The 23,800-nt window shown below is 36.0% G+C and overlaps 1 protein-coding gene across 5 annotated transcripts in view; it reads right to left on the bottom strand.

The window, feature by feature from the left end:
• Window positions 1-3,077: 3,077 nt before the first annotated feature.
• METTL15 (methyltransferase like 15) overlaps window positions 3,078-23,800 on the bottom strand; it is a 201,847-nt gene continuing 181,124 nt past the window's right edge. For all 5 annotated transcript variants that reach the window (XM_043481146.1, XM_043481148.1, XM_043481147.1 and 2 more), the window contains one exon: window positions 3,078-7,006. In XM_043481146.1, coding sequence (XP_043337081.1) covers window positions 6,561-7,006 — 446 coding nt within the window. In that variant the 3' untranslated portion in view covers window positions 3,078-6,560. The remainder of the gene's footprint in view (window positions 7,007-23,800) is intronic.

Here is a 23,800-nt window from a genome sequence, read left to right as displayed (position 1 = left end):
TAGGATATTGGGTAGGGTAATTAAGAGGTCACCATTAATTTTTAAGACAATAGTTCCTACAGAAAGTATACTAGAATTGGATAAAGGAAATACAAATGCAAAGTTAGATGTAGTGGAGACTTTAAGAAGTTATGATATCAGGACTTCCTTGGTGGTCTAATGGCTAGGACTCCATGCTTCCCAGGCAGGTGGCCCAGGTTGGATTCCTGGTCAGGGAACTGGATCCTACATGCTGCGACTAAGAGCTTGCATGCCACAACTAAAGATCCCTGCACACCACAACTAAGACCTGGCATAGCCAGATAAAGAAATATTTACAAATAAGAGGTCAAGATATGAAAGAAAACAGGATGATGGTGGTATTTGTGTAAGGAAAATAGTCAAGGAGAGATTTTGGTCATTATGATTTGCTTTCAGCATGGTTCATTTTTGAATACCTTTGTAGATTGAAGGAAAGATTCTAGTGCAGAATGGATGGAAGACTGATGAGGGAAAGCAAAATTGACTGAAATAGGTCCTAGAGAAGACAGAAAAGGAACAAAGATAAGCTTTGTATTGAGATACAGGAGTACAAAATGGAGATAAAGGGAGAGAATTATAAACTCTGAGATGAAGGTAAGGGTGTGGGAATTGTATGGATCCTGTTTCAGTAACATACCTTTCCGTGGCGCTGTAAAAGAGATCATCAGCTCATCCTAAGTGTGAACTGTCCATTTACCTTTCATGTTATTTTCCCTTTTAAAACCTGCAACTTACACACTTTATTGGTCCTGTAGTTTCTCTGCATTGACTTTAGAGTGCAGAAATAGGAAACTTTTAAAACACTCCTATAGAAATCTTCCATCTCTTATCTCATAAAATACTCATTTCCTTTTCCCCCTCAAAATGTATTTTGGACAATCTCACTACAAGGACCACTTAGTTTCAGGCACTTACTGATATGGACATGTAGGAGGACAAATAACATTTTCCAACCTAAATGAATGTCAAATAACTGGTTCTATTTTTCCCAGTTTGTTTTCTTACAAATGGAAACTCCACAAGGGCAAAGACTGTGTGTTTTATTATGCCTTGTCAAACTATAGCAAATACTGGGGGTGTTAAATAAATAATAAATAGGAATAAAATTTCCCCATAATAAAACTGACTATAAACCCAATCAACTGCTGCTTGTGATGCACAGGCTTCATTTAAAACCACTAGGAATAAAGTATTTATTTCCTTAGCCATGGTGCCCAGAAATGTGTTATATTTTGGTAATTATGACTTTTAACTCATAAATACTTATTATTTTCTATTTGATTCATAGCAACCTGATGAGGAAGTCCCAATACTGTCCACTCTTTAAAGTGAAAGAAATGAGGATTAAGGATATTAAAGAGCATGCCCAGTTTGCATATCCAGCTAATATATGCAGACCTGGAATTTAAACTCATTTTTTTCTGACTCCAAAGCCAACGGTTTTATTTACAAGGCTATATAGACTTCTCCTCAATTTAGCATTTCTAAGAGTTGGATGATAATGCTTATCCTTGTGAAAGAATGAAGAACCATACCATTTGACTGTTTAACAATACAAATCCTTACCTTGTGTAAGGCAGACAAGTATTACTGGCCAGGCATAAAGATGGAGCTTAATGAAGAGAACCTATAACTCAAGAATCAGAAATGGAGCATGTCCTCTTGTTTGATTTCTGCTTTGTATTCTAGCATCTGGGCAGTAATATATTTAATAGGGCATATGCTAACAGTAGAAAATTTGTACTTAAATGCTTTGTGTTTAAGATAAAGAATTGCCTAAGGAGTTGTGACATTACCAAAAAGGCAAACTTATAGTCTGCATATCAGAGTTACACTTTTTTCTTTACTTTGTAAATTATCTGAGAAAGAGAGTAAGGTGGTCAAAATTTTTGTGAAGAATTTTAAGGTCCATCTAAATGATAGTATAATGAACTATCACCATTGCATCTGCATTAATTAATTCTATTGAACATTTAATGTTTCTGAAAATTTAGGCTGTAACAAGACTTTAAAAAATTTATATTTAAACTATCTCTTAGTATTCCTGCAAATCATGCTGTGTGTTACCAAACATTAGTTGGGAATAGTAGCAATAAACAGATGAAATTTGAGAAAATAATATAAAAATAGTTATGCTTGTTATACAATCTAGTTTCTTTAGAATATGATGCTGATTTTTACAAACCATGCTTCATTCAACATTGAACATATGGCATTGTGGTTCTGAGAAAAATATATCTCTGATCAGGATTTCTGCCATTAAATTCATATTTATCAAGCACCTCACAAAATTCCCTTTACATTTTAATGCTTATCTCTTTCTATTATAGACTGTTGCTAACACACACACAAAATCTATTAGAATACTGCAGCAATCACAAAAACACAATAGAAAGACAGGTATATTAAAATAAAAATTAGAGAAGTTTAACTAGAAGCAATTTTTAGTTGTCTTACCCATTACTAATAATCTAACATGTAGAGCTTAGTTTGTGAGAGTACATACTAATATTGCATAATACTTCTTTTCCCAGAGTAAATGTGAAATATAAATTAATGTCATCTCTGCTGGTGACCCACTCCAGTACTCTTGCCTGGAGAATCCCATGGACAGAGGAGCCTGGTGGGCTACAGTTCATGGGGTCTCGAAGAGTCCCCACGACTGAGCAGCTTCATTTTCACTTTTCACTTTCATGTATTGGAGAAGGAAATGGCAACCCAATCCAGTGTCCTTGCCTGGAGAATCCCAAGGACAGAGGAGCCTGGTGGGCTGCCCGTCTATGGGGTCGCACAGAGTCAGACACAACTGAAGCGACTTAGCAGCAGTAGCTGCTGGCATAAGAAATTCACATCTGAACAGAGAAAGGGAAAGGGAAGGAGTATAAAAAGAAAGAAGTGAGAGAGATGTTTTTGATTTCTTCCTAAAAGGTCAGGCTTTAATATATATTTATTGAATAAATATATATGCATTCATCTTTTATAACCAAATCAAAGTGCTAATATAAATTTTCTATCTTTTGTACCTTTTGAATTTTCCATTAAGTACTGACTCATACTTTTTGAATAAGATTTCAAATGAAGTTTAAATTTTATTTAAAAAATCTACAGTATAAATTCATTATTATTTATGCTTCTTATTTAAAAACAAAAATTAGAATTTTATAAACCTCTGAAGATATGTAACACTCTGCAAAGACTAAAGAAAATACGATTTTCAAATATTTACAAGCTAATTTTAAGAGGTTTTAGTTAACCTCAAAAACCTAGTGAGGCATAGTGTATTTTCTTATAAACTATTGGTTGTAATATAATAAATAGCTCAATATAAATGAATTTAAGCACAAACCATATATCACATATTACATGAACTAGAAAAAAATAGATATTATTAGTGTCTTCCCCTGAAATTAACGTAGAAATTTCAAAGATTACATAATAACCAACATATAATTGTCAAAACAAAATGAACATACAAAATAGGAGTATCAACTAAAAATTGTATGTAGTTATTAAATTTCATTTCTTAATGAACAATTACTAAAACTGTTAAGAATTGATGTCCTACACAATGGGATCTATGTTATATAAAATGACTGGCAGAAGCAGTCAATAGAAAGATTTAGAAATGCAAAACAATTGCTTGTTTTATATAATTTATATTTTATTGGAAAAGCAATGTACATTCATTTTAATAATCTGTTTTTATTTTCTATATGTACTGTATAAATTCCCCAAAACCATTCTCCAGTGTTAATTATTTGAAACTCATCCATGTATTTGATTATTCATCCTACAACTAAGACTAAGAGGAAGGTAAGAATGATTGTCACAAATAGCCTAATTATAAAAAATAGATAATGTGTTTTTACACTATAATATTTTGAAGCCGATTTTGTGTTTATTGAAGCAGGGTTTTTTTCACGCATATTATTCAAGATTTTTTTTTTTTTTTGGTGGGTCAGAGTACTAGTCTCTTAAGGCTGCCATAATAAACTACCACAGATTGGACAGCAGAGGATAGCAGAAATCTATTCTCTAACTGTTCTGGAGGTTGGAAGTCTGAAACCAAGGTTTCAGCAGTTATTAATACCTACTAAAGTTCCTGAGGGAGAATCTATTCCATGCTTCTCTCCTAGCTTCTTATGGTTGCCAGCAATTCTTGGTGTCCCCTGGCTTGTAGATACATCACTTCAGTCTCTGCTTTTGTCTTCATGTGGCATTCTCCCTTGTGTCTCTGTCTTTCTTCTCTTCTTATAAGGACACAGATATATGGGGTTAAGGGCCTTCTCTGTTCCAGTATTACGTCTTAACTGCTAACATCTGTAATAGCTAAATTTCCAAATAAGGTCACATTATGATGTTTTGGAAAAGACATGGATTTTGGAAGGATGTCATCCAACCCAGTCAATGCAGGCAGTTTCCAGTTAACATTAATGAAAAAATTCCCATGTTATATAACATCCAAACATGATTGATGACATAGGTGAATCATTCCTGAATATTACATGCAATCTTTTGTATTCTAATCACATACTCAGATGGGCACCTACCTTTGGGAATCATTCTCATTCACAAATATAACTTACATACAAAGAGGAACTTACAAAATTCTTTAGGAAGGATTCAGAGGATTAAACTAGGTACGTTCATTTCTAATTTGAGCACATTGCTCCCTAGAATATTTTCTTATTCTGATTTCACTGCAGAATTCTTCAGATTTGAATGTGCGTGTATACTCAGTCTCTTAGTCACGTCCAACTCTTCACAATCTCCTTGACTGTAGCCCACCAGGGTCCTCTGTCTATGGAATTTTCCAGGCAAGAATACTGGAGTGGACTGCCATTTCCTACTCCAGGGGAGTCTTCCTGACCCCAGGGATCAAATTCATGTCTTTTGTGTTTCCTGAGTTGGCAGGTGATTCTTTACCACTGCGCCACCTGGGACATCCTCAGGTTTTAACAGTTTGTAAATTAAAAGTGGTAAACAAACTTGGGAACCAAAGTTAACTATTACGAAGGTAGAGAAAGTAAGTCTGAGATAAATTTAAGTTTTTAATTCTTATCTTTCGCCCGTCTAATTCTGTTGATAATTTATTCACTAGATTCGCCAGCTTAGGCTCTGTAATCATAATTGATAAGATGAACTTTTCCTGTATTTGAATATAGTTTACTGAGCAAATTAACAGTATAAATATGACTTCAAGGGGAACTACTTAAGAAAACAATCATTGACATGTACCTTTAATCAACATGCCCATGTATCCTTTGACTCTTATTCATTCTTTGAGTCATAAATCAAGTACCATGTTGTCAGACCTGGTTTCCTTTAGTAGATGAAATCCCTATTGGATGTATTTATGGTACTGACTAAACACAGCACAGCACAGCATACTACTTCTATACAGCCCTTACCACTTCGTCGATTTTATATTAATTTTTGTGATTAGTTAATTACCATCACTCTTCTTTGCTAGACTATAAACTCCACAGGACTGGTACTTTGGGCTATGTATATTTTACTCACCTTTGTTTCTGTATTTCAGTACTTGCATCATAACTGAATAAATCAGAAATGCATACTTACGCATAAAAAGTTATGTGAATTATGAATTAATTTCAACTATTTATTAAAGAATCCTCTACCATGTGAATGCCTGAGAAAACATTTTACAATTAGTTATTATTTGTAAATAAGAAAATTAACAGCACACAGATTTTAGTATCTGGAATAGATGATAAACTTTTCCATTTCAATAGACTTTGACTATTTTGAATAGCTCAGTTTAAAATGCAGGATTCAAATGATAAGAGATTTCACTATTTATCAAAAGCATTCTGGGCTATTACTATAATAAATACAACTGAATTCAAATGTAAGTTTTATGAAATATCCTTTGTGAAGGCTATTAGAGCAATTCTATATTTTTAGTTTGCAATATATGAAAACATGGCACATATCATATGGAAAAATCTTAAGACAATAAACACTATAATTCAGTATTTAAATTTATCAGTGTAATGCATTTTCAAAATGGTAATACCTGTATTTGAGAAAGCTGTTCCCAAGTGAAAAATTAAAATAAATTCCATGATCATTATTAACTATTTGAATCATAGACAGTCTGTTGCAAATCTGAATATCTAAATTCAGAATCTGGGCATGCAGATATAATTAAAATCTCTCTTTTGACAACTTGATTTTACATACAATATTCTCCTCTTCTTCTTTTAAAATATTTCCTGGTTAAAGAAAGGATTTAACCAGAATTTAACCATTTCAAAAGTCAAATATATTGCTAAGATAAACATACTTTTCTAGTTTTGAGGTACTGCTGCTCCTTGAATTGAGCTTTCTACGTCATGCTAATATTTCTTACATTTTCTTTTTGAGGAAAAAAAAAAAGCTAGATACCCTCTAGATCCACACATATATAGTTATATAGCTTTAGATATCCCACACTTTCTTACATTAGGTTGTCCAGGAATATCACATGAGAAACTGTGAGGAAAATCTTGAAGGATTAGATGATGAAAACTTTCTCATAATTTGATAGCTGCTCTAAGCTTGGCGGAGCGTCCTCTGGGGTTATCCTGTACATCTTGATCTTCTGGAGTAAGTACCTTCTTGTGCATCAATTTCCACGTTAAAGGGGCCTTTCCTACAGAGACGTGCTTCTTGTTTTCCTGATCTGAATCCAACTGTGATTTTTGTATCACTTTCTGTCTAGCACTTAGGTTAAACCTTTCTGTCATGCTTATCCCAAGCAGGAATCGTTTAATGATGCGATCCTCCAGTGAATGGAAGGAGAGGGCAACGAGGTGACCACCAGGTCTCAGAAACTTCTGAGCTGTCTCCAGTCCTGTGTAAAGTTCATTGAGCTCATTGTTCACAAATATGCGAAAAGCTTGAAAAGTCTTTGTAGCAATATGGGTAGATCGCTGTAGCAAATCTTTTCGCGCATAAAGAGCAGAGGGAGGAAATGCACCTACAGACAGATTTTGTAAAAACAGGAAAAGAAGACAAATGGGTCACATTAATATTTTCCACTGTAAATTTACTGGGTTGTGTTTTACATATATTTAAGGAACCATTTCCTTAGAAAATTGTGTCATTTCATCCATATTTCTCCATTTTATTTCCAAGTATTCCATCAAAGTTTAAAACTATTGTGTCAGTAACATCTCTCAGAACTCTTAAGGCTAACTGGAGTCAAATAAGAACAGAGAAAGACAAAAGGTTGAACAAATATTTGAAGAAATAATAATGAAAAACTTGCTAACTTTGATGAAAAATGTTAACTCTCAGCTAAAAAAGTTCAGTGATCTCAAATAGAATAAACACAGAAAATTGCACCTAGACACATCATAAAAAAACTACTACAAGCTGAAGATAGTAAGAAAAACTTTGAATACAACAAAGAAAAAAAAATACTGGAATAAAACTCAAATTGTTGAGGGAAAAAAAAAGAAAGCTGTCTTCCAAGAAAACTATTTTAAAACCATTTTTCAAAATTAAAGGCTCAAAGACATTTCAAATGAATTTTAAAAATGAGAGAGTTCATTGTTAATAGCTTTAAATTCAAGAAATGCAAAAGCCAATACTTCAGTCTGAAATAAAATAACATCAGGTGATAACCTGGATAGAGAGAAGACAATAAAAATATGAGTGATATATGAAAATAAGAAATATGTTTAATTTCTCACAAGACAGGACTATCTTTCCGTCATTCTTAATTTCCTTAAAAGTCAGGACTCTAAGTAAAATGATAACAATATTCTAGGGTTTATAATATAAAGATATACTGTACATGACAGTAACACAAAGGATGAGAGTGCATAAATGAAACTACACTATTACAAGATTCTTGTATTTTACGGGAATTTAAAGTTGCATACTGTGGTCTCTAAAACACTCAATAAAAACAATGCAGAGAAATAAAGCCAATAAATTAATAGAGAATAAAAATAATCCACAACATATTTTAACATAAAAGAAGGGAGAAAAACAGGAAAATAAAAATGAGGCAGAGAGAAAACAAATAGGAAAAATGGAAGACAATATATCCAAATATAAAAATAATCACATTAAATATAAATGTACTAAACATCAATAAAAATGTAGAGACTATGTGACTGAGAACTAGCAGGACCTAATTAGACATCATACCTAATTAATTACATAATTATACATTATAGAAAAGTACACTAAATTTAAAAATACAAGTAAAAATAAGCAAATAACTAGAAACGTATATCACGTAGAGAGTAAGCATAAGAAAGCCCCGAGAGACCACAGAACCATTAGACAAATAAGCTTCTAATGTGGAGAACTGCTGTGCTGTGCTTAGCTGCTCGGTTGTGTCTGGGCATGAAGGACGCTAGGCTGTGTCACTAGTCTGACCCTTGGTGACCCCATGGACTGCAGCCCACCAGGCTCCTCTGTCCAAGGGGATTCTCCACGCAAGAATACTGGAGTGGGTTGCCATGCCCTCCTTGAGGGGATCTTCCCAACCCAGGGATCGAACCCAAGTCTCCCGCATTGCAGGCAGATTCTTTACCATCTGAGCCACCTGGGAGAATTGCTAGACCCCAAAATAAACATTTCCTATAGAAAAAATAATCAAGATAGCAGGAAGATACAATTACAAAAGCATATGCACCAAATAACATAGTTTCAAAATTTTACACCTCTCAGAAAAATGACCCACATTTATATATGCAATTGTATTTTGACCAAACGTCAAGTTAATTCAGTGGAGAAAGAACAGATTTTCAATGAAAGTGATTATATGTACAAAATAAAATGAACTTCAAACCTTACACCTCACCATACACAAAACTTAATTCAAAATGGATCATGAACCTAAGAGCAAATACTAAAACCATAAAATATACATCTGACAAAACTCTTATTCACATATAAGGGAATCTCACAACTTAACAATAGTACTCATTTTAGTAATCTGTAACTCTGGTAATAAAGTGCATTAAGACACATCTGATTAATCATTTTAGGAAACTGGATTAGAGAGGGGACAAATAATATTTTATATGTATCTCATAGCTGAGAACCTGGCCATCTGACGTTAACCAAATCAGTGTTATATGTTCACTTTTCCCTCCACAAAATCTACTTCATTGAAAGACTAGAAAACATTTGACACTAGGGAATTTATCTTCCAACAACCAAGTCTCTCAGAAACAAAAGTCAAAGTTGAGGAGGGAGTTCAACTTCTTTCCCTTTGATATTCAATTTCTCCATTTTCCAGGGAAAGAGTTTTAGTCACTGGGCAACGTGTTTCAAAACATTCTAAGGATCTGAACAAACATGCATGATTTAGAACTTGAACTTAGAGAATGCTTCAGGAAGGCTGCATTCCTGAAGACCTTAAGTGATTCAAACCTTGCCTAATTCAACACTAATTTTTTCAAAGGGGAAATGTAATACAAAATATGTTTTAATGTATATGGATTTTAATGTAAAATAGGAGGCAACCATTCATGGAACACATGGATCAATAAATACTGTAGGATATTTCTGCTTTAAGGCTTAAGTTTTTTTTTTTTTTCTTGGCATCTCTAATATTTTGTAGAAATTAAACTATGGCTCAACATGGTAACTGCTTAGCTTTCCCTGTATTTTATCACATTTTAAAGATATATATTTGAGGATGTGGTTTTTTAACACAGCCCACTGAATTAACCATGCCTAGATATGTGTTAACTAAGTATATGAAATTATAGAAAAGGAGAAAGCTTAATTAATACTTTGTTGATATTATCATTAGATATATTTTTGAAAGCTAATAAAAATAGGAAATGCTAAAATAATGAAATAATGTCTGAAATCTCCATGAACGTGAAAGTGAAAGTCGCTCAGTCATATCTGAATCTTTGAATTCTCCAGGCCAGAATATTGGAATGGGTAGCCTATCCTTTCTCCAGGGAATCTTCCTGACCCAGGAATCAAACCAGGGTCTCCTGCATTGCAGGCGGATTCCTTACCAACTGAGCGATGAGGGAAGCCCCAAAGCTCCATAGAAGTTCTATATAAACAACAGCATTGGTTCATTTGATATGAAAAAATATGGTAGGCATTTTTGTTTACCAGCTAAAATGGCATCTTCCTGTATCATAATTATAGTTTACAATTCATGTAGCCAGCTAGATATAGAACTACGAGATTCCTAATTATTTTAGTTGAAGAAATCTGTTTTTATTTCAAAGTATTCAGATAAAGTGACTTTATTAATATTTTATATTATGCAACCTCAAGTTTATATAATTCATGTTCACATTAAGTGCATTCACCCTACATATGAATCTGGAGCTCATAAATTAACACCCATGTAACCAGATAAGCTTGTCTTTATAAGGTCTAATTAGGCCTTGTCAATATCAGATCAAGGAGAAAGAAAATAAGAGCTTTCATTTATATTTAGGAATGGATGATCCTGAAGATAATAGGATAACTGGATTTCATGAAGATTTCCTTCTGGCATTTACTTCTGCATAGGGAATTCTAACCTGGACTATGTCCACTGGGTTTCCTAAGAAGGATTTCTAGGAGTGGTCCTGTCAGCCTCCCCAAGTTGCATTTTTAGGGAGATGACAAGGGACTGCAATGGACAATGTGTGGTTTTGTGAAGCTTTTTAGTGCTGCTCTGGGGACCAAAGACATATATCCTCTCTTCCTTTATACTGGAGCTTTTGTGTCTGTAATTATGGGAAGAGAGGCTGATGATGCAGATTGTGTAAAATGAAATAAAAATGAAACAAAAGTGTATAAAATACCATATGGTAACAGAAATTAAAACAGTAAAAACAAAACATCAACTGTTAATGTTACAAACAGACAAAAATATAAGAAAAGACAATCCTACTACCAAGAATTAAACAAGGTTCTTTGTCTGAATTAGAAAGTTTAAAGACAATCAGTAAATGTCCTGTGCTTCTGAGGTAGCAAAAAGTGATTTCCTTGTGAGACTCACTAGTCAGAGAGCAACTCTGCTACAGAGTCCTCTTAAGTATGCAAAGACTAGGTAGGAACAGTTGCCTACAAATAATCAGAAAAAGATTTAAAAACTATATTAGAACCAAGGTCTACCTATGAGCTGGACTGTAATTTAGGCCATAGGAAGAAAAATATTAGCGATACCTGCTCCCTAATTCTGAGGAGCTGGCTGTTTTGCAATCCTTCTTCACTGCTTTCTCATCTCCCATATCCTGTTATCAGAAATAGAAACTGGTCTCTTTGTTTTTCCATTTCCTGAGTTTAATCACAGAGTCTTGTATGGCTAATTCATTTGATTAAGGCATAGAGCAGGTAAGACAGAAAATATGGACTCAAGCACAATCTGGGTCATTTGGTTTGGTACTGAGGGAAAATCTCTTTTTCTATTTTATACTCCATCAATGGATTCACTTAACACCAAGCCAATGTATGTTAGTTCTAAATTGGAAGAGGTGTGCTTACCCTTCGTGTAGCACTTATCACACTACTATAATTACTAGTTTACTTGTCTGTCTTACTCGACTCCAATCTCCTTGTGAACAGGAATTATTTCATGTTAACTCCTATATTCCTCCTGCTTAATAGAGACACTTATGATTGTTAATCCTGACTGTACGTCAGAGTCACCTGTGGAGCTTTTGAAAAAATAAAGATGCCTGGCTGAAGTCCACATCAATTGAATCAGTTTCAGGGGTTTATTACACAGGAATCAGTACTTTAAAAAAGACTCAAAGAGGATTTTGATTTGCAGCCAAGATTAAAAACTACTGTAGTAAACACTCGGTAAATGTTTGTTAAAAAGATAATGAATGGATAATGAACAAAAAATATGGGCAAATGAATAAAAATCCAGCACCATAACTACCAACAGTTTTATTCACATCACTGGATGAATATGCAAAGAGTATGATATTCAGTCACATCAATAAGTGACTAAATAAAGAACATAATATTCCTAGGGAAAACATTATGAATAGAATTTTAATAATGTCATGAAACAAATCCTATTCTATATCCTACTTTTTGGCCAAATGTGATTGTGGGTACTAAATTATGATTTTAATGGAACAAGTCAACTCTTACATTTGCTAAAAATTTCATTGTCTTAATACACCTCATGCATGTATTTAATGATATCTGATACAGACTGGGAATGTCCTTAATATTATTTGCACATGTAGTGGATCACTTGCAAATAATTTGAAACTGAGGCCCTGCAAACATGAAAACCTTTATTATCTGAAATAAGCAACTGTGCAAAGTGAACTTTATTTTTGCATATTTTCTTTTACAGATTAATATAAGACATGAGAATATCTTGGTAAGATTTGCAAATCTACTTAAAAATTTTCATTCAACTCTTCCATAGTTTAAGTTCAAGACTTCCCCTAAAGATTAATGCATAATATTATTGAGATTTTAAGTTAACTTTATTTCACTTAACATCTTTGAAATCCTAAACCACAAGTTCTCTCAGTTTTTCAAAAGAGCATAACTGTTTTCCTCCTAATACTTTAAAATAGCAAAATTATGTCAAAAAAACAGACTACAAAAGGAAATTAAAAGCTAATATACATTCAATACCAAGTTCCAAATGTTCAACCTGGATTTAGAAAAGGCACAGGAACTAGAGATCAAATTTGGATCATCAAAAAAGCAAGAAGCTCCAGAAAAACATCTTTATTGACTATGCCAAAGCCTTTGACTGTGTGGATCACAATAAACTCTGGAAAATTCTGAAAGAGATGAGAATACTGGACCACCTGACCTGCCTCTTGAGAAACCTGTATGCAGGTCAGGAAGCAACAGTTAGAACTGGACATGGAACAACAGACTGGTTCCAAATAGGAAAAGGAGTATGTCAAGGCTGCATATTGTCACCCTGCTTATATAACATATACGCAGAGCATATGATGAGAAATGCTGGGCTGGATGAAGCACAAGCTGGAATCAAGATTGCTGGGAGAAATTTCAGTAACCTCAGATATGCAGATGATACCACCCTTAAGGCAGAAAGCAAAGAACTAAAGAGCCTCTTGATTAAAGAGGAGAGTGAAAAAGTTGGCTTAAAGCTCAACACTCAGAAAACTAAGATCATGGCATCTGGTCCCATCACTTCATGGCAAATAGATGTGGAAACAGTGGCTGACTTTATTTTCTTGGGCTCCAAAATCACTGCAGATGGTCACTGCAGCCATGAAATGAAAAGATGCTTACTCCTTGGAAGAAAAGTTATGACCAACCTAGACAGCATATTAAAAAGCAGAGACACTACTTTGCCAACAAAGGGCCATCTAGTCAAAGCTATGGTTTTTCCAGTACTCATATATGAATGTGAGAGTTGGACTATAAAGAAAGCTGAGCACTGAAGAATTGATGCTTTTGAACTGTGGTGTTGGAGAAAAGACTCTTGAGGTTCCCGTAGGCTGCAAGGAGATCCAACCAGTCCATCCAAAAGGAAATCAGTACTGAATATTCATTGGAAGGACTGATACGGAAGCTGAAACTCCAATACTTTGGCCTGATGCGAAGAGCTGACTCATTTGAAAAGACCCTGAAGCTGGGAAGGATTGAAGGCAGGAGGAGAAGAGGACGACAGAGGATGAGATGGTTGGATGGCATCACCGACTCAATGGACATGAGCTGGCGTAAACTCCGGGAGTTTGCCATGGACAGGATGGCCTGGCGTGTTGCCGTCCATGGGGTGGCAAAGAGTTGGACACAACTGTGTGACTGAACTGGATACTTTTTAAAAAATGTATATTTAAGAGTAAGTGAACATTAAATCCACTAAGGGATAACAAGTTCTAATTTGAGTATAACTTCTAGACACTATTTGGCACTTACATCTCTCACAGTAAAGTAGGGAAAATTCATACCATGAGAGATTGACCCTAGCTATTCAAGAAAACGGTTGAAGTGTTCTGCCTCATTAGAGGTACTTCATTCTCACATTCCAGATCAGGTTTGTTTGCAGTGGTATTTTAAATTCCTGACAGTTTCATATCCTTACTCTTTTCTTCTTCTCATATCAGCAACTTCTGGTGGCTTTTTATCTTTACCTGGAATGAATCCATAACCCCACCATTTCACACCAATTCCAGTGCCCTCACCCTAGTGCCAGCCATCACCATGTTTTCCACACAGTTATCAGCAGATCTCTCGCATACAAAAATTCAATGTCATTCCATGGTTCAACACGTTTAGGGTCTTTCTTATCACATGAAATGGGAACTGAAGTTCTTACCATCTCCAAATATCCCTATGTCATATACAACTTCTGCTTCTCACCACCCCCATTTTTCCAAACTCTGTACTCTTAACTAATCCATGGAGTGTTCCAGACTGGGTCCTTTGACCTGTACCAAGAATATCTGTCGGCCAACATACCCCTGGATGGGTACCTCCCTAGTTTACTCAGGTCCCTTAAACACTGCAGCATTAGAAAAGAAGGAATAGAGCACTTTGTCACTGGAGTCCCCTTACATGGTTTTATTATTTTTTTCAAAATATCAGGGATACATATTTGTTTACCATCTGTTTTCCTCCATTAGAATATATACTCAGTAAAAACAGAGGCTTTGCTTATTGCTATAAATCCTATATACCCAAAACAGTTAATAGATTGAAAGAATGGTTGAATTTACACTTGGAAATTATAAACAGTCATTGTTAGAAAACAAAAACAAAAGCAAAAAATATATTATGTTGTATATGAAGTAAAATGTTAATGTCACTACTCAAATTCCATACAAGAAGCAATCAACAGGTATACTTTCTAACATTTTCTTAATAGATATATGACACTTTGTATATAAATGTGTATATTTATAAAAAGAGAATGATCTATACAGTATGTGCAAGTTTCTTTTCACCTGCCTTACTTTTAAAAGTAATTTCAGTTGCCTAGACACATTATGGTCCATTTTGTCTGTTCATTTAACAAATGCTTGTACTGTCAAGAACAGTACCTAACTGGGAATGGTAATTAAGATAGAGGCAGTCTCTACACAGTAGAGCTCAAACTGCCAGCACAGCAGGAATATTTGGGATGTTTTCTATTTTTACTATCACACACACACAAATGCTGCAGCAAACACGTGAGCTGCACATTCAAGCATTCTATATAGCAGGAAAACTACAAAGTGAAAAGGCAGTCATGATCTGGGAAAAGGACTTCTGTTCAGTTCAGTTCAGTTCAGTTGCTCAGTCGTGTCCAACTCTTTGCGACCCCCATGGACAGCAGTATGTCAGGCCTCCCTGTGCATCACCAACTCCCGGAGTTTACTCAAACTCATGTTCATCGAGTTGGTGATACCATCCAGCCATCTCATCCTCTGTCATCCCTTCCTCCTCCTGCCCCCAATCCCTCTCAGCATCAGGGTCTTTTCCAATGAGTCAACTCTTCATATGAGGTGGCCAAAGTACTGGAGTTTCAGCTTCAGCATCAGTCCTTCCAATGAACACACAGAACTGATCTGATGGACTGGCTGGATCCTCCTGCAGTCCAAGGGACTCTCAAGAGTCTCCTCCAACACCACAGTTCAAAAGCATCAATTCTTCAGCGCTCAGCTTTCTTTACAGTCCAACTCTCACATCCATACATGACCACTGGAAAAACCATAGCCTTGACCAGACGGCCCTTTGTTGGCAAAATAATGTCTCTGCTTTTTAATATGCTGTCTAGCTTGGTCATAACTTTTCTTCCAAGGAGTAAGCATCTTTTCATTTCATGGCTGCAGTGACCATCTGCAGTGATTTTGGAGCCCAAGAAAATAAAGTCAGCCACTGTTTCCCCATCTATTTGCCATGAAGTGATGGGACCGGATGCCATGATCTAGTTTTCTGAATGTTGAGCTTTAAGCCAACTTTTTCACTCTCCTCTTTCACTTTCATCAAGAGGCTCTTTAGTTCCTCTTCACTTTTTGCCATAAGGGTGGTGTTATCTGCATATCTGAGGTTATTGATGTTTCTCCCAGCAATCTTGATTCCAGCTTGTGCTTCATCCAGCCTAGCATTTCTCATGTACTCTGCATATAAGTTAAATAAGCAGGGTGACAATATACAGCCTTGACGTCCTCCTTTCCCTATTTGGAACCAGTCTGTTGTTCCATGTCTAACTGTTGCTTCCTGACCTGCATACAGGTTTCTCAAGAGGCAGGTCAGGTGGTCTGGTATTCTCAACTCTTTCAGAATTTTCCACAGTTTATTGTGATCCACACAGTCAAAGGCTTTGGCATAGTCAATAAAGCAGAAACAGATGTTTTTCTGGAGCTTCTTGCTTTTTTGATGATCCAGCAGATGTTGGCAATTTGATATCTGGTTCTTCTGCCTTTTCTAAATTCAGCTTGACCATCTGGAAGTTCACAGTTCACTTATTGCTGAAGCCTAGCTTGGAGAATTTGAGCATTACTTTGCTAGCGTGTGAGATGAGTGAAAAATACTCGTAACTAACTAAATGTGAGCTTGTGATAGTATGCCTGTAGAATCAGTGTTAGTTAGGTCAAAAACTGTTTATGCCTATCTAAATTTGAATAAATACTTCTAAATTTACTGTCTAAATATCAATAGATTGTGTCAATTTACTTCTACCAGTAGTATTTGTGAGAGTCTGGCTCCCCACTTCCTCAATTAGTACTAGAAACTATCACTTTTTGTAACCTTGGCCAGTCTAATAGTAGACAAATGATAGCTTATAGCTGTTTTAATTTGCATTTCTTTGGCCATTAGCAGAAGCAGGCATCTTCTCAAATCTAATGACCATTTGATTTTCACTATGAAGTCTGTGAACAAACTCTTAATGTGATGTTTCTTTTTTCTTTGCTGATTTGGAAGAACTATTTATAAAATAATGACATTAACCCTTTGGTTCTCTATTTAGTTGCAAAGAATGTTCCTGGATTGTGACTGTCTTTATAGTTTGTGGATTTTTTTATATATAGATAAATAGATAAATAATAGAACTGATTGTCTCATTCTGTTCATACATTTCAAGTTTAAATGCAAGCATAAAATGTTTACCAATATATCCAGAGAGCACTTGGGTTGTTGTTGTTTTCTCTGTGATCACAGTAAGAAGCATAAAAAGAGAATCCTCTGTTACACCAGGCCCATTCTCTCTTCCTATCTTCAGACTTAGATTTTGTAGAGAGGTAACAGCTTTATAGTATGACTAAAGCCTAGTGGTCGCATACATACACACAGTACATCTAATATTAAAATATAATTTTGAAAATTAGTAATATGATGTGTTTCAAAGACTTTTCTTCATGTCTTAAATTCTGTCAAGTTTAGGAAGGCTTTCCTTACTCCAAGATTATAGCTATAAACAACTGTGTTTTTCTGGTTTTCTTTCTTCATCTAAATATCTGATACACAAGAAGTTGAAGATTTAGTATAATATGAAGAAGAGATCTAACTTTATTTTTTCAAAACTATATAGCTAATAGCCCTGAAACAGCATGTTATTTCCCTACTAATTTGAATTACTGATTTGATCAACTACTACATTTTTAGATACAAATAGATCTGCCTCTGGATTCTTAATTGTTTTGCACTGATGTATTTCTCTATTTTTCTGCTAATATCAGCTTATTATTACTCTTTAAAATTTTCCAGGACGTCCCTCTTCCCCATGCCATTATCTTTCTTTTTAAAAATTTTTTGGGTATTTTCATTCATTATTCCAAATTAAATTTAGAAATAATAAAGCATATAATGATAAACACTTTGCTTGGAATTACAGTAAATTTCTAAACGGATTTGGATAAAATTTACATTATCATATCAAACAATCCATCTATGGAACATCACATTTCCATTAATATTTTATAGTCCTTCATTAAAGTTAAATAGTTGTCTTTACCTAAGTCATGGCCAGTCTATTTGTTATTAGTGTGTTTACACATACACATTTTAATAATCCCTATGGAAAAGCATTAGAAATGATATTATATGAAGATGGCATGATGTGATAGAAATAGGGCTAAACTTGAGAAAGGAAAAACTAGGTTCAGTGATATTTTACATTTTTATGACTGTTTGATGTGGGGCAATAACACAACTTCTGAGTTTGTTTCTCCATTAGAAGAGGAGATGATAACACTTCTCAAAGCATTATCCTAAAAATCAAGTAAAGAAAATACTCAGGAGCACCTAGTGCATGGCACCCCACTCCAGTACTCTTGCCTGGAAAATCCCATGGATGGAGGAGCCTGTTAGGCTCCAGTCCATGGGGTCGGTCGGGTACGACTGAGCGACTTCACTTTCACTTTTCACTTTCATGCATTGGAGAAGGAAATGGCAACCCACTCCAGTGTTCTTGCCTGGAGAATCCCAGGGACGGGGGAGCCTGGTGGGCTGCCGTCTATGGGGTCGCACAGAGTCAGACACGACTGAAGCGACTTAGCAGCAGCAGCAGTAACTTTATGAATGTTAAAGTGATTTCGCACATTTATTTATTCTTCTCAGTTGTAAAATGGAGTGATGAGAGGATTTGATATGTTAATTTGAGGTTCCAAACTAATTTTATTTTCATCCTGAACTAATAGCAGAGTAGGTGGGATAGAGGGCTGTTGAAAACCCCTGAAGCATCTGAGTAATGCTTATTGGATTTAGGCATTAGACTAAAACACTTGGCATTTGGAATGAAGTTAAAATTTTCCTTATGTAAAAATTAACGGTGCACTTCTAAGTTAACTTATATTATGGCATTCTAAGTGTATCATTTTTTCCCTCTGTCCTTTTTTTTATTATTGCCCTATTAATAGTTCTCATGGAATGTTTTTATGTACAGGTTATCTACTTTCTTAAGCATAGTTCCTCAAAGATAAAGGAGGAGGTAGAGGAAGGGGAGAGGAAAGGAGTGGGAGGAGGACCTTGACTCTGATTTTTCAAACTGCTGTGCTGGGGAATAGTAATCTCATAAACTATAGTATTTGCACCCCCAATCGAACGCCAAGGTGTTTGTTGTCTCACAAGTCTAAGAAACCTAGCATGTTATACTCCTTTCTTGGAGATCCACAATACCCATTAGCACGGTAAAGCTCTGAAGGTAACCATATAACTTTGCTTACATAGGATGTCCAAACTTTTTGGAACAATTTTTAATTTTTAATAACAACTATCTATTCCATGGGCTTCCCTGGTGGCTCAGACGGTAAAGAATCTACCTGCAATGTGGGAGACCAGGGTTCAATCCCTGGGTTGGGAAGATCCCCTGGAGAAGGGCATGGTAATCCACTCCAGTATTCTTGCCTGGAGAATTCTCATGAACGGAGGAGCCTGGCAGGCTACAGTCCATGGGGTCACAAAGAGTTGGACACGACTGAATGACTAAGCACATCTATTCCACAGAACTCCTTTGCTGGGTAACACACTTGGGAAGATACTGAAAATAGGTTTTGTGTTAATCCTTTCTAAATATCTTAACCATGTTGTTAAATTCCTATAATAATTCTGAGAGGTAAAAAATAAATATCCTTATTTCCATTTAAAGGTGAAAGACAAAGGAGTTATATGTATCTTTCCAAGTTCACAAGAATCAAATGAGAACTCAGGTCTTTTTTAACAAGACGTCCACTCCAACACTCCCTTTTTTGTAATACAGAATGAACCTAACTTGCCCAGAAGAAAGGCATAACATTTCTGGCTAGTTCATCTAAGAAACACATTCTGAAAAACCCAGATCAGCATTAATTCATCTGAAAAGAAAAATAAAACTGTTCAGTTCAGTCGCTCAGTCATGTCCCACTCTTTGCGACCCCATGAACCGCAGCACACCAGGCCTCCCTGTCTGTCACCAACTCCCGGAGTTTACCCAAACTCATGAACCCTCTTTACTTTATTATATATGTAATTTTTAAAATTTCTTTAAAATGTTCTTGAGTTTTGAAGTGTGCCCAAAACAAGGCAACAATTTTAAGACCGTATATAACTTAACCATCTCATCTCCTTTTTCCTGATAAGCCTTTAAGGAAGTTAAGATTAAATCACATGGTTTAGAGTGATTTCCAGAAGCTCTGATTCCATGTCTGGTGTTTTATATAACAACCTCATTTTCTGGGAGAAAATGAGTGTGGAATCTTTACTCGAAGCCTGAATAGCCTTTTACTGAGAGATGTTGTAATGGAGCCCAAATCACTTTGCATCAGGTTGCAAGAGTTTGGCTTTCTCTCCACATTTCCCTTGGGGAGATGTGCATTGTCAAGACTAAAGACTGCGCATCTGGCAAAGGCAGCAACTGCCCTGGTTTCTTACCCTGGGAACGGTAATGAATACCTTTGGCTTTTGTCCTTTTTGTTCCATTGAAAATAATATATTGTTAGCTTAGGTTATTAGACTGTGCATTTGTCTCTTTTTCATCAGCTTTCTTGATAGTAGGTTTAAAAAAGAAACAGTTGCTACTGCTGCCATTATCAAAAGACTTTGGGGCAGGTACTGATTACACGTTTTTGATTAAGAATCTAGACTCATCCAATGCAGTACATACTGGGCTTTTCCTGACTCCCCTGCTAGGAAGGGGGACCTTTACAGTTGTTTTTATGTTTGAAAAACAAGTGCTTAAAATTTTTCAGCTAAGCAAAATGACGGTGGACAAACTTGTGTATAATTAGGAATAAAGGGCTCAGGTGGCGAATATCTTGGGGAATTAAACCAAGATCCTTTAATTTTTTTTTTTCTTTAAAGCTTCTTGAGAAATGGTGATAGAAGGCTGAAAGATTTTCCCATACATTTCTTATTATGCGTTTCTTGTAAATACACAGTTTTAGCAGTGACAAGGTAGTGCTCCTTGCTCTCATTCTCAGCCTAGATTGACCTTTTCCCTCTTCTTACAGTTTATGTCTGTGCATGTGCATGCTTAGTCGCTCAGTTGTGTCTGACTTTTTGCGACCCCACGGATTGTAGCCCATCAGGCTCCTCTGTCCATGGGATTTCTCAGGCAAGAATACTGGAATGGGTTAGCCATTTCCTTCTCCAGGGGATCTTTCTGACCCAGGGATCGAACCTGTGTCTCCTGCATTGGCAAGTGGATTGTTTACCCTGAGCCACCTGGGAAGCCCATAGCTTATGTCTGCTGCTGCTGCTGCTAAGTCGCTTCAGTCGTGTCCGACCCTGTGCGACGCTATGGACAGCAGCCCACCAGGCTCCCCTGTCCCTGGGATTCTCCAGGCAAGAACATTGGAGTGGGCTGCCATTTCCTTCTCCAATGCATGAAAGGAAAAGTGAAAGTGAAGTCGCTCAGTTGTGTCCGACTCTTAGCGACCCTATGGACTGCAGCCTACCAGGCTCCTCCATCTGTGGGATTTTCCAGGTGAAAGTACTGGAGTGGGTTGCCATTGCCTTCTCCGACAGCTTATGTCTACTCATCCTTAATACTCTCTAAAGTGCAATCTTCTTCAGGAAGTTTTTGCAGTGTCCTTTTAATACATATTTTTATCAAACTATTTACTACTCTATACTATTTACCTATTAACCCCTTCTAGGTTGTAAAAAGTCTGAAAACTTTTTGTATTTTCCTTATATCCCCAGGCCCAGGTCTAGGGCCTGGTGTATGGTAGGTGGCAAAGGGAAAAACCCAGTAAATAAGAGAGATTCTTCCAGTCCCAAAGATCAAGATGTACCAAAATGGTATGCTGAAGTTAGACATTCATAAAATCCCTGAAATCTTTGTAAGATGTTGTGTATACATGCAGATTTATGTGGAAATACTCCAGGGTTTCTATCAAAGGCTCAAATATACCAGTGACTCCAAAGTAGGCAAATTCTTGGTGAAAACATACTGAGGATACTGGGTTTTTAGCTTACAACTTACCACCTTTAATAATACCACCAAATAAGCCTTTGCATTTATGTAGTTTTAGTTTGTTACATTTTTCTTTAACTCCAGGAATATCACCACTTAGCACCACCAGAAGCGTTGTTAAAAATCCCCTTTACGCATGACAGCAGACGTTGGAAACTATAGCAGTGAATATTCAGTCTTCCTCTGACTCACAAGGAATTTCATATTAAAAGTAAGAGAAAACCTTGCTTAGTAACAGGCTGCACGATGTATAATAATAGAACACAATTTGTATGTGGAAGCGGTAAGATAGATTTCATTCATAAAAAACACCATGCTTCTGGCTAGATAAATGATTTGAGGTCCTAGAGAAAAACTGTCATTTTTAGTTCTGGGATACCCTTATGCTACTTACACTTTTTAAAATTTGATACATTCACATGCTCAAATGTATTGAGATTTTTAAGCTTGTGAATGAAATTAACAATGTGCTGTGGTTGTCAATGTGATGCATTGCAATTCCCCCTGAGTGGTAGGGTTTAGAAATTAATTCAGCTCTTGCACCTGTTTGCCAGCATTCGTCTGTTGAATTTCCATCACATTTAATAAGTCTCTGTGACGCAACTCGTGTCCTTTTGCCTGGGCTCCTTTAATATAGTGTTAAATTCTCACTCATCTGAAATTTAAGTAATATTGCAAATTTGAAATTGTTAATTAAAATCTGTGAACCTCAGTGGTTCTGGATAAAACTGGCTTTACCCAGTGAGGTTCTCTTGGAACTTCTCAGAGGCTCATCTAATCCCCACCTCCTACTAGGTTAAGTCTGATGACAACATGATGTGACTACGGGTGGTGGAGTCTTGCAAATCCTCATACAACTGGGAAAAACAGTTATAGGCTTGAACAAAAAAGGTAACAAGGAACATTACCCACTGAGATGAAATAAAAGAGATGGCTCAGAATTAGTTTAAAAGAATACCAATTGCTTGGGACGCAGACATAGAGAACAGACTTGCAGACACAGGAGGGGAAGGAGAGAGTGGGATGAATTGAGAGAGTAGCATGGAAACATATACATTACCATACGTGAAACAGACAGCCAGTGGGAATTTGCCGTGTGACAGGGAGCTCAACCCAGTGCTATGTAACAACCTAGAGGGACAGGATGGGGTATGAGATGGGAGGGAGGTTCAAGAAGGAAGAAACATATGTATACCTGTGGCTGGTTCATGTTGATGTATGACAGAAACCAGCACAATATTGTAAGGCAATTAGCCTCCAATAAAAAAATTTTAAAAAAGAATATCAAATTAAAGGATGGATATTTTCACACATTATTTTTCAATAAAACTAATTCTATACTACCTATGTCTTAAGATGCTTAGCACAGATGGGATAACTTAAACTGAATCATGATTCCTATCATTTACTTAGATAGTCAACATTAAATTTACTTATTGTATCTTCAAGCCAGGGTTGAGGACTATTTGCCAGATCCTGTGAACACAAAACAGAAGTCTACACAGGAGCTGCTAGCATACTGAAGACCCATAATAAGATTCTTCGTTTGAACCTTAAGGATTAGTCTATAGGGCATGCAGTACTACTCTGAGTTGGGCTGGACACATTTCCCAGACTTGGGAGATGGTGGCAGGAAAACATATTTGACAATGCCCTCTTTTTCTTGCAAGGTCAGTATATATGCATAATTAAACCTCATGCTCCAAGGTAAAGTTGCTTGCCCTCCTGTAGAATACTCAACCTGCAATGGAACACTTCTCAACTGTATTGTAATGGCTAAAAAAAAATTTATCGCTCCCACTGAAATATAAGCTTCCAAAGTATGTCAGGATTGTGTGTTATTTCCAGAAGGCAGGGATTCTGTGTTTTCTTCATTTTTCTCATAACAGGCTTATTGAAAGACTAATAGACTATCTTACTGAATTAAAGAATAGATGACCAATTTCTCCAAAGGCCTATACC

The sequence above is a fragment of the Cervus canadensis genome, chromosome 11 (assembly GCF_019320065.1).
Source record: "Cervus canadensis isolate Bull #8, Minnesota chromosome 11, ASM1932006v1, whole genome shotgun sequence".
Classification (NCBI taxonomy): domain Eukaryota; kingdom Metazoa; phylum Chordata; class Mammalia; order Artiodactyla; family Cervidae; genus Cervus; species Cervus canadensis.
The sequence above is the reverse complement of the archived record's forward strand: the minus strand, read 5'-3'. Positions and strand labels throughout refer to the sequence as shown.